Source organism: Phaethon lepturus, unplaced genomic scaffold, assembly GCF_000687285.1.
Source record: "Phaethon lepturus isolate BGI_N335 unplaced genomic scaffold, ASM68728v1 scaffold47913, whole genome shotgun sequence".
Lineage (NCBI taxonomy): Eukaryota > Metazoa > Chordata > Aves > Phaethontiformes > Phaethontidae > Phaethon > Phaethon lepturus.
This window is the reverse complement of record NW_010527890.1, coordinates 1-11,497: the sequence shown is the minus strand read 5'-3', so window position 1 is coordinate 11,497 and position 11,497 is coordinate 1. Positions and strand designations below refer to the sequence as shown.

Sequence of the window (11,497 nt, the reverse complement as noted above, 5' to 3'; positions counted from 1 at the left end):
CTGCCAGCCGAGCAGGCCGCAGGCCGCCGCGCCCCCCCACTCGCCCTCGGCCGCCCCAGTTCTCCCCGCCTGGAAGCTCCTCACAGCCGCCCGGGGAGAGGGTGCCTTTCCGCTGGCAGCCCCCTCCCTCCAGAAGATTTTTTGGGGCAAAACGGGGCGGGGGGGGAAGCAGCCAAAGCCTGCCCGCCAGGACAGCTTTGCCACCAGCCCCTCGGAGACCACAAGGCTGCTCTTAAACTCACAAGTTTCACTCTCTTTAAAAAAGAAAAACGCACCAGAAAAGGCCCCCACCCGCCTTCCTTTTCCTGTGTTGCTTTCTGAGCCCGAGGGCTGCACTGCGGTTGCCTCTCTAAGCGAGTCTGTGCAAGCTTCTGTCCCGGTTAATTGCTTTGTAAAATACATAATGGAAAGCAGAGCTTCTCACCCAAAAGCTGGCAGCAGGGGACGGTAGGAGGCCTTTTTTTTCTTTTTTTTCTAAATGGTAGTTCGTTAGGCTGTAAGCAGGGTCAGGTGCTAAACACTTTTGTTTTCCGGTTTTCATTGTGGTTTGGAAAAAACCTGGATGGATGGATGTTCACTTTTGCTGCTATGTTACGCTGACTGTTAGCAATTAAAGCTCTGAGGATGCACAATACAGTCAATAGATATGAAGAAGCATCACTTTCAGTGATTACTGCTTGTTTGCAGCTGGTTACTCTTGCCCAAAGCATGGTAGGACCAAGCCCTCATCCCTCCATTTCTCACCAGTGCTTCTCACCGGATCTTAAGATGTCAGAAGTCATTAAAAAAACAGCCAAAGCAAGTGTATGTTGTGGTTGCGAAACCGCCTGTATTCAGTACACGCAGTTATCTGGCCTTCGCGTGTGCTGCTGTGGTATCTTTTGTTATTGCTGCGTCAAAAGCAGGTACCACAAAACCAGTTGGATGCGCAAATCCCCAGATTCCTGGGGATTTTGCAGAAACTCCCCCTGTTTGAGATCCCATCGGGGCCGTGAATTGGGTCAGCGTTCACGAGCCGTCGGCTAATCGGAAGGGTCGTCTGTGCCGAAGGATGGACTTTCGCAGAGTCCTCTCCTCCCCAGCCGCCACCGAAGGATGCTAAGCTGGCTCTTGTGCAATCGCGGAGGCAGCACGTTTGCGTGGGGGAGAAGGATGAGCTGCTGGAAGGCGATATAAGGCACGCAGCGGGGAGCGCAAGAGCGACCCGGGGCAGCGGTGGGTGGAGGAGCGTAGAGTGGCCTGGCGATGGTAAGTGGGATGACAACAAGGTGAGATCTTGACGCTGGTGGGATTTCTCAGGACTGCTGCAGCGAGCACGAAGCAGAGCGGGAAATAAACCCTCCTTGTCCGGAGGTCTGATGGTCGCAGATGCTTGGGGTCGGGCGGAGGGGGTACACGATGTGCTGCCAGAGCAGGGTGAGGCTTTTGGCATTGGCTTTGCCCCGTTCTCAGTGCACCTGCAGGGCAGAGGGTTGGCAGAGCATCACTCCAGCCACCGGCCCCGACTGATTCATATCCACGTCTCTGGTAAGGAGACTCCAGCGTCCAGGGCTCATCTGGCATTGTGCCATTAATTTCCCTAAAGAAAATGCACCGACGGGGGAAATGGACTTAATCTGTGCCTTTGTGGCATTCATTTTAGTTGTGCTCAAGGCTTTGGGATTTTTTTTATCCCGTTGTCTCCTTGTTATGGATATGGATTACTGGAAAAGCAAGGATCCTTTTGCAAATCCTAACTCTTCAAAAGAGCTTTAGTGAGAAGAAGGAAGCTCCTTTCCTCTTTGGGGAGCCTGGACTGATGCCTCAGCTGTGCAGTTTTACTCAGAGTGCCAGTTCTTACTGAAATGTGGCTTTATCACTGTCAGCACATCCCTGCAGGTCTGAGGTCTGGTTTCTCCCACCCTCTCTTTCTGGAATAGCTACCGAAATTCAGGACAGTATTTGATCCCTGTGTTAGCCTGGGGCATTGCTGATCTGGCCCCTTGGGATAGGAAATTACTTTGCCATTGGACCTAGACTTTTTGGAGGAAATTCAGTACAGAAATTATTGCACCCATGCTTGAGGGATGGCTCTTTCTGAATGACTGCAAACATCTCCAGCGAGCATGCTAAAAACCTGAGTTACTTAGAGCCTGCTTTGTTTTTACAGGAAAGGACTGTAAGACATTTGCTGCTGATCTCTGCCCTCTGCCTGGCTGGCTGTGAAGGCAACAAGAGTGAGTCTCCCTGTACACTGACCCCCCCGCTGGGTCATAGCCAAGTAGTATGGAAAGGAGAGGGCAAACCCTCACCTGATCCATGCCCAGGTTCCTCATTCAGGGCACCACTGAAGGCTAAGGGGGAACAAGAGAGCAGGGCCCGGGGGGGACAGGAACTGAGGTTCAAGAACTGGCAAAATAGGCAGAAACCTCAAGCTCTCCATCCCAGCCATGTACGGTATAAAACCCGTGGAGATGGGCACAGGGGCTGTGACGTGCCATCACGCTCCTTCCTAGCCTGTGGGAGGCTCCATTGCTCTGGTCCAGATCACGGCCATGCCGAGGGAGATCTCCCAGGCTCTCAGTCACATCCTCCCAGGCAAGCCGAGGTAGCAGGTTCTTCCTCAGATGTGCCTGCTCTGGCTCTAAGCAAGGATCTCAGCCCTTGTGAGCTGGGCAGGGCTTCACACCATGGTGCGAGTTCGCTCACGTCTCTCGTAGGGGAGATATTCTTGTTGCGTTTCAGCTTCCTCCCCTTTCCTTTGCTTCAGGTGAGCTGGCAAGCCCACACGGTGCGAGGCGAGGGGTTGCCCTCCGTCTCAAGAGGAGCCCGGATGCCTGCCTGCCAAACCCATGCCAGCATCAGGGGGGCTGCCAGGTGGTGGAGGACAGACCAGTTTGCAGCTGCAAACCGGGCTTCACAGGGGCGTTCTGCCAAGGTAGGGCTGGGGATGCCGATGAGCCCTCCCTAGTCTGTCCACGGGCACCAGAGGGAAGGGTGACGGGCACGGTGCACTGGTGTTACCACTGCGCTCCACTGCAGGCTCCAGGAGCACATCCCAGCTCCTGGTTCAGGCGCATTCCCCAGCACCACCACCCTGTCCTGACTACATGTTAGTACAAGTCACAGGCTGTTCCCTTCCTCCCCAAAAATCTTAATTCCTGTAAGAAGGAAAGCTTGGCTGTCAGGAAGCCATGCTGTGGTGTGGCCGTGCCAGGGCAGCAGGGCATGCTGCGGAGCACAGCTGCCTCGCAGACTCGACACAACCACACGCACTCCAGCACAGCTACAGTGAAGGCTCTTTCCAGACACTGGTCAAAAACTGTGTCTTCTTCATCTGAAAGCGAGGATCACTGTCCCTGTCTGGTGCCCTTGGCAGACTGCAGTGATTCTGTAGACAGCCGTTGAAGGGGGCCAGAACCACGACATCTGCCTTTGATGTCTTAGGCTTAAGGACTGTGTCTGTTCAGAGTAGCAGCAACCATGGACTTGTGCAGGTCTTAGGCAACCAGTACAAAATGACAGACCCACATTGACTTCTGCTCATTCCCAAAGGTTTGTCTTTTGCCCAGTGCCCCTGAAGAGCCCTACCAGCAGCCTCCAACAAGGCTGGGATGAGGGTCTGTTGAGCTCGGTGGGACTGTGCCATCCCATAGCTGACCTAGGGCTCCTTCAGGCCTCTTCCTTATTGCTATTGCAGATGGCTTTTTCCCCCAGATGTGGTACTGAAGTTGGCCTGCGAAGAAGAGCACATGAAGATGATGGTGAGGAAGGAGGTGTTTGAACTCTTGAAAATCCCGCTGGAGCTTGTCCACTTGAAGAACCAGGCATGCAAGGTCTCAGAAACGGAAGAAGAGGGTGAGCTGTTTTTTGCAGCCATTCTCACAGGTCAAAACCACACTGCCTGTGGATCCATAATTCAGGTGAGGATCCAGCAAAGCCTCTCTGCATAGCTCTGAAGCGGTGAGAGGAGAAGGCATGCTGGGTGGGGACACCAAGGGGAAGCCCTGGAGGCTTTTCCTTTTATATCTGGGTGCTGTAAAGTTCTCATTCTCCTTGGAAGGCTTCCCTGTGGTCTGTCAGAAAGCTCTTCTGCCACCACTAAACCCCTGCTGGCAGCACATCTTGTCTTATTCAGCAGAGCATGGAAGTCTCGCTGTGCTCTTTACTAGCTGATAACAGCCCTTGCCCTTCTGGCAGCGTCTTCTGAGCTCGGCAGCCCTGGCTATAGCCCCTTGGTCCCTCACTTGATTCATGAGTCAGGGAGGGTGCAGAGGAACTGGTGCTCCAGCTCTGCATTGCACAGAAGGACCCTCACCTGTGGTCACTGTGCTGACTCCTGCCTACTCCAGTGATGGTTGCCAGTAGCCCCGGGACACGGGGCTTGAGCAAAAACCCCAGCAGGCATCCAGGAGGCCTGGAGCAGCTACAGCTGAGATGCACCATCTGAACTGGAGCTTGGAGCTCTGTGTATGGACTTAGACATGGTCCGGAGACTTGGTTTCTGTGTCGTTCTAGCAAAACAGCTCCCATGTGTCATACTCCAACGTCATTGAGTCAGAGCGGGAAGCACGCAGGGGCGTGATCTCACGGAGTTTTCAGCTGGAGGTGCATTTCTCCTGCATCTACGCCTACAAGCAGGTGGTCAAACTGCCCTTCGCTCTCACTGCTGTTGACAAGTGAGTTGTCCTTCTTCACCTTGCTGCTGACATGGTATCAGAAAAATAGATGCCTTTGTTGAGGTGATCTACGAAGACCCTGGGGGGCCACTATAGAGCTCCGAGAGCAATGCCACACCAGGGTTCCTCCCTTTCTCCTCCCAGCATAATTTTGCAACACAAGGTTTGGGCCTGGGACAGAGCCAAAGAGGGGCACGCACCATCTACCCTTCTCCTCCTATCCTCACTGTTTGAAACCAGCTAGCCACAAAACAAAGGGTAGGGACTGGAAGATGGCCCCACCAGGCCCCTGTGGAGGTACAGGTTAGGACCCCCTGGGTTGCCTTTCTCGTAGCCCTCACTGGCCAGCTGGTCAGTGGGAACCCCTGGAGCTCCTTGCCTCTGTCCGCACGCGGCGGGGACGTACCAGCCGGGAGGCAGCTCAGGGCCCGGCTCTCACGAGGCTCCACCCAGGAGGCACATCCAGGGTTGGTGAACCGGTACTGGTGGCCTGACTTGTGCTACGACCTTCCTGCCTTCTTGTTCTTCTTGTGAGCTCTCATCTCCTCTCAGGCTGGTGCAGTTCGTGGTCAGAGAAGGACACTTCAACGTCAGCATGAGACTGTACAAGACCCCCTCCTACCTCCATCCCTATCACCTGCCAACCGCATCCATCCCCGTCACGGACACGCTCTATGTCCTCCTGAAGATAGAAGGACAGCACCAGCTTTCTGCTGAGTGTTGAGGACTGCTGGGCCACACCAAGCGCGGATCCCTACCAGGACGTGCGGCACAAGCTCATCGAGAATGGGTGAGTGAAATGCCCCAAGCGCATCTGATCTCCTTGCACCGTGAGCCCAATCGCATCTCTTTGCCGGGTGCTAAGGACAGGTTGCTGTGAGGGAGCAAAGAGCCATGACTCAATCGCAGGCGGAACCTATGGTGGACACCATCATTGAATAGGTGGGCCAGCCCCATAGATGAGCCCCCTGACTGCTCTGAACTGAACCCCCTCTCCCAACCCTGCTCTGCTGCCAATAGAGCTGCCTTCCCTCTAGCATTGCTCCTGGCCAGCTGGGGAGGGAAAGGGCAAGGAGGGGAGAGGGGAGAACATGCTGGGATGGGCATAGAGGTATCTGCTGAAGAGCTTGCATGAGAGGTGGCTGCAGCCAAGCTAAAGCCGGTATCCAACCTGGATACCCAGGAAGTGGGAGCCACAGCCAGGCTCACTCCACCCCTGCAGAGCAGCCGTGGCCCCACAGAGCAAGGCATGAGCCAGCTCCTCTGCTGGTGGCAGCTCCTCCCTGAGCGGGGCACAGCGCAGGGTGCCAAGGAAAGGCAGCCCCACCTGAGACAGAAGTAGTCCTGCTCAGCAAAGCTTGGGGGCTGCACCCGGTCCCCGTGTGCTCTGGTGTCCCAGGCTGGGATGCTCCCCTTTGTTTGCCAACTGCTGACTCAGCCATGGTGTCCCAGATGTCCCCACGACGAGACAGTGACGTACCTGAACGCCATTGGCAAGAGCACTACTGCCAAGTTCAGCTTCCAGATGTTTCAGTTTCTTGGTTACCCTGAGGTGTTCCTGCACTGCCGTGTCCGCCTCTGTCTCCCTGACAGCCCGGAGCCCTGTGCCAAGGTGAGCTCTCCTGGTGGTCTGCACCGTGCCCTGGCCGGGCAGCGGGACCTCCCGTCCCTTGGCCTGCTGTTTGGAGAAGGGTCTCTGCTCTTGTTTCTGGTGCTTCCACACAATAAACACCTCCCAGCAGCAGGAGCCCACCCCAGGGTCTTGAACCAAAGGTACGAGGGCTTGAACCCACCAGAGAGCTCCTTTCCCTCTTCCCCCTGTCTGTTGGGTATTTGCAGGAGGAGAGGTTTATGTGAGGACTTGGGGAGGAGCAGGCTAAGGTCCTTCAGGAACCAGCTCTGGGGTCTTGACTGCTCCCAGGCTGCAGCCCCAACTGTGCCTCAGCAGGCTTCTCCCCTGCCCTCTGGACCCATCACCCTTCCCTTGGCTTTGTTGACAGCAATGCCCCGGGCACTGGAGGAGCAAGCGGGCGCTGGTGGATGACTACAATAAGATTGTCTCCTACGGGCCCATCCATCTGCTGGCTGCTCCTTCCGTGGGAGCAGAGACCCACCATTCCAGTACTGACCAACAGGACCTGGGGGGTACGTATGTCCCTCCAGGGAGGGCAGGAGCTGCTCATGGACCCTTGCAACTGTCCAGGCAGTGCCAGGTTATTAAAAAGGGCTGCTAAAATCACTGCCTTGCACAGAAGCATGGAGCCTTTAGGTGTCGTGGCCATGCACGGAGTGCTCCAGAAGCCAAACCAGCGCAGAGAGGTTAGCTCTGCGTGAGCCCTGGGCTCCATACCAGGCACAGGTTGGACTGAGCAGGGGAGCCAAGTGGGAAGGGACCAGGAACCAGAAGGCTGTCGGTGCAGCACCCCAGGCGAGGAGGGCTGGGTTTTCACGCTGGACCTCTGCATCAGCCCAGCAAGTCAAGCTCCTCCTGAGCACCAAGGTCAATCCAGGGGATCCATGGAGGTCCAGGACCAGGGCTGGGGACAAACCCACCTACAGCACAGCTCAGACCAGGCATGAATGCTGTGGTAATGGAGTTCCCGGGCAGTGGGTGTGGGTAGAGACCCCAGGTGAGGCCAGCTGTGGTGATCAAGTCCTGTTAGTGCCCCCAGGGCCCCGAAGCATCCCCAGCTCCAGTGGCTCTTACCATTGACAGGAGATGACCTCCCCTGAGTCTGCCCCCGGCCAGGAGATGCCGTACCAGGGCTCAGCGCTGGCTTGGGGGAGCCCAGATGTGTAACCAACCTTTCTCTTCTTTGGCAGGACCCAACCCGTGGCTCCCCGGGGCCCTCATCCTGCTGTGCGCGCTTGGCGTGCTCACTGTGGCTGCTGCGGCCGTCAGCGCGAGGCAGCGAACAGTGTAGAAAATGGCTGTTTCCAAATAAATGTGGCAGTAGCAGAGAGGCTCTCACCTGTGTCGTTAGACCTTTTTTTTGGGAAGGAGGTGATGGCTGGATGCAAGTGGTGCTTGAAGGATGAGTCACATCGGAGTGTTTCTGTTCCCTGTAGCATCCCTCCTGGCCCACGCTCTCTGGCCTTGAAACATGTACCCAGGGATGGGAGGTTCCTTCCTCGTGCTTTCCTCCTCCACAGAGAGTCACCCAGGCTCGTGGGGGGGTGGGGGTACCCACTCTAGATACTTGCCCACCAAAGCTGGACTTTGTTAATGCTACATCTGTGTCACGCAGGACCGTGCAGAGGAAGGGCTGCTCTGTGCGTGCACTCGCGTGTGCATATACACCCACCCATCCAGATTTCTTCCTTCACTCGTGACAGATTTCTACTTTAATTCGCGATAAATCACCAGCAAGATTTTTGCCCATCGAGACATCCCTAATATAAAGCAAATAACAAACAATAGTGCAAGCATCAAAGACTAAACCTGTAGTGCCCAGACAGCTGGCAGAGATTTAATACTAGAACAGCTAAGGAGAAGACGAGTGTTTCCCCTGCGAGGCGGCTGTGTGTGTACACTCAGCTGAAGCACGGTGTCTGTGTGGAAAGCGTTGCTGGCCCCAGAGGTTCTGCAGATCCCTGCCCAAAGAGCTCGGCCCCGGTCCGTCTGGAGAGGATATATTGCAAAGAAAAGAAGCTCGTGGGATTTCTCTTTTTTTTTTTTTTTTTTTTTGCTAATTCCCAGACCTGAACCTCCTGAGTCTGGGCTGGAGCAAGTCAATCCTCCCGCCTCCAACACCAGGAAAACCCACTGCTGGGCTGGTCCAGCACCAAAGGCCGTCTCTAGCGAAGAGGGAGATAGCCGCATCCTGGCTGAAGGCATGTTCACGGGCTCCCTCCTCACCCCCGCAAGAGCCTCTGGGGAATGAGACCAGAGGCGCTTCCAAGACCATGGGGGAGCTGCAGCCTGGAGGGACTTTGGCAGAAGAGACATCTCCGGAGCTCCTTGCCCAAGGCAACCCACTAGGAACGAAAGGGCAGAAGCAAAAAGCCCTGCTAAGGTGGATCATGCCTGCTGAAGGGTAAACTGAGGCATGGTAAATTGAGCCCTCGTCCTCCATGGGGAAGCAGCATCCTAGGGGATCAAAGCTTGCTCTCGGAGTGTGTGGCAGGCATGGAGGGAGGTCTAGCCAGCGGCTAGTCCTGGGAGACTGTGGTGGTTTTGTCGTGTTTGATGATGTGGGAGAGGGAGCCAGCAGTCTCCTTCGTCTTTGGGTAGTAGAGGACGAACAGCCAGATGAATATGAAGATTCCTGCAGCGAAAGGAAGGCAGACACTCAGCAGCAGCAGGAGATGGCAGGAAGCATCCTGCCGGGATGCCGCTGGCACTTCCCTGCCACTTCCAGGGGCTTCCCCCAGCTCGCTCCCACTCCTGCAGGAGGGTCTCTCCATGCTTCAGGTAAGCCATTTGGCTGGACCGTGCTCTGCATGGATCATGTCCCTGTTCCTCTGCTAAGGAATGGCTTCTCTGGAGGAAAACCACTCCCGGTGGAGTTGACATGGTTGGGAGCCATTAACAGCTCCATACTGGTGGCTGGGACCTGCTGCTGGACATGCCCTGCCACGGGGAAGGGCATGACAGTGCTGGGAAGGTGCTGGTGCCTTGGGACTCCTGGTGAACCCACTGCCAAGCTGGCTCCCGCCTCCTCCATCTTCCCCACCCAAGCCCAGGAGCCCGTCTCGGAGCCAGCCCTGACCTTGTAGGGAGTTGAGAACGGTGAAGAGGTAGAGTATGGGCACAGAGGAGGTGCCATGGGTGAGGAATGCCAGGGCCCAGGTTGCTCCTAGCAGGCAGAAGAGCCCCATTGCCACCAGGGCCACCTTCCAGGCCTTGCGGTCCTCCTGCACCGACCCTGTGCCCTGCCGGCGGCAGCTCTTCTGGGTCACGACCCCAAAGACAGCCATGTTGAAGAGGAAGATGAGGCTGAAGTAGCCACAGTTGGTGATGTAGTGGACCAGGAGATGTTCGGAAGTGATCCAGCACCTGAAAAGAGCCAATGGCGGCGCCTCCAGTGGCTCTGCTAGTCCCAGCAGCACCCATGGGAGCCTCCCCAGGGGGATGCGTTTGGGGGTGTTGGGACACCCTCATGCTGGTAGGGTTTTCCAAGGCCAGGGGGAAGCAGGGGAGGCAGTGGTGCGGATCTGCTGCCCTTGGGTGCCTCAGCTGGGAAGGAGCCTGAGGAAGCTCCAGGTGGACTTTGGATGTCCCTCCATGACCCAGAGGCCTGCGGGCATCACCAAGGAGGCTCGGCACGAGAGGTGGTGGTTACCACAGCTGTAGAAAGCTGCTGTGTTGTAATCATAATTGGGGAAGCGGAAGCGTGGCGTAAAGTCAAGCAGGATGGGCACAACCCCCCGCCACCACGCCCCCGGTGGGACCGGGTTACCGCTCCCTGTGCCAAAGGGCCACCTAAGCCCTGTGGGTGGTGGGGCACGCACAGGTTGGCTATGAGCTGGTGGTCCGTGGTCTGGATGCTGTATTCTCCGTAGCTGCTGATGACTCCTGCCACCCCCACCACAAGAGCGGGGAAGCCTGGAAGAACAAGGGAGATGTGTGGAGGAGGCCGGGAGGGCAAGCAGCGGGTGAGGTGGTCGGCCCGGGGTCTCTGCACGTCCCTGGATGTGCTGACCTCCGGGAAGATGGGGCTTAGGGACCTGCTGAGGTTGCACAAGTGCCGGGGGCACAATGGTTGCCGCTGGGGCGTGTTGTGGAGAGGGAAGGACAGTGCTGAGCGACCGGGCTCGAGGTGTCCCCCAACTTCTCTGCGGGATCATCTGCTCTGGTGCCCCCCAAGGTGGAGGTGGCGGCAACGGGGTGCCGTGGAGGGCTGACAACGGGGGAACGAAGACCCCGGAGGACATCACCTGCTCGAAGAGCAGGAGGCTGATCCCCAGCGGGATGGAGGGTGCCTGTGGGTGCTACCCTGAGGTGCACTGAGACCGTGTAAGACACTTCCTGGCCCTGACCACGGCATTTGGAAGAGCTGCGGGAAGGACGGGGTCTTGCTCACTCTCTGCCCATCACTGCACCACCCTGTTCCCCCTCTGGTTGTGACCCACTGCCCCCCTCTCCCGCCAGCGCTCGCCCAGGCTGGCGGTGCTCACCCCAGCCGACCAGGCACAGCTTTGCCAGGTAGTGGTGGATGTAGGTGCCGAGGACCTTGACGAAGAGGAGGTAGAGGTGACAGCCCTCCAGCGCCATCCAGGTGAAGCAGCAGAGCAGGCAGTAGTGGGTGAGCCCCCCCAGGACCTTGCAGGTCCCCAGCTGGGTCCCACCGGAGAGCCCGCTGTTGAGCAGGAAGGCCAGGTTGAGGAGGAGCAGGCTGCCCACGAGGTTCGCGTGCAGCCCCAGGTTAATGCGGAGGGTCTCCTCGGACCTGAACCTGCACCTGGGCATCCCCGGAGGGAGCAGAAAAGGCATGGGTCACAGCTGAGCGGGGCCCCGTGCCGTACTGCACCGTCATTGCCCCACACCTCTCCCAGCCTGATGAGTCCCCGGGGAGCTGCTGGCTCATCCTACCTTAAAAAGATGCAGAAGGTGATGGTGAGGATGGAGAAAGCGATGGCTACCCCGCAGCCAGCGGTGGCAACAGCCATCAAGGCTCGTGCCGTGGACACATCCAGAGCTGGGTTCTGCCAAACACACACATGTCGGGTTAGACAGCCCCTGGACCATCCTAGAAAACCTCAATGCAGAGGTTCAGGTTTGGGCTGCTGCAGGGACCCTATGCGAGACCCTGGTCTGCCCCCCAAGAAGGTCTTCGGGCGGGCAGGGCAGTGGTGCTCAGAGGAGATGCTCCCTGGGTTGGGGTGAGGGATGGGTG

The 11,497-nt window shown here is 57.2% G+C and overlaps 2 protein-coding genes across 2 annotated transcripts; one reads left to right on the top strand and one right to left on the bottom strand.

Moving 5' to 3' along the window:
• Positions 1-2,149: 2,149 nt before the first annotated feature.
• Positions 2,150-7,619, top strand: LOC104618025 (uromodulin-like; the record flags this gene model as incomplete). The annotated part of the gene is given in 9 exon segments (XM_010283504.1): positions 2,150-2,216; positions 2,750-2,917; positions 3,697-3,902; positions 4,498-4,658; positions 5,211-5,363; positions 5,365-5,448; positions 6,111-6,270; positions 6,659-6,803; positions 7,482-7,619. Coding segments are annotated over 9 exon segments (1,245 nt in total), but the record flags the coding sequence as incomplete, so codon positions are not given.
• Positions 7,620-8,810: 1,191 nt separating this feature from the next.
• On the bottom strand, positions 8,811-11,306 carry LOC104613813 (probable G-protein coupled receptor 97; the record flags this gene model as incomplete). Its single annotated transcript, XM_010283503.1, has 5 exons — positions 8,811-8,926; positions 9,371-9,657; positions 10,113-10,206; positions 10,779-11,062; positions 11,194-11,306. Coding segments are annotated over 5 exons (894 nt in total), but the record flags the coding sequence as incomplete, so codon positions are not given.
• Positions 11,307-11,497: the final 191 nt, after the last annotated feature.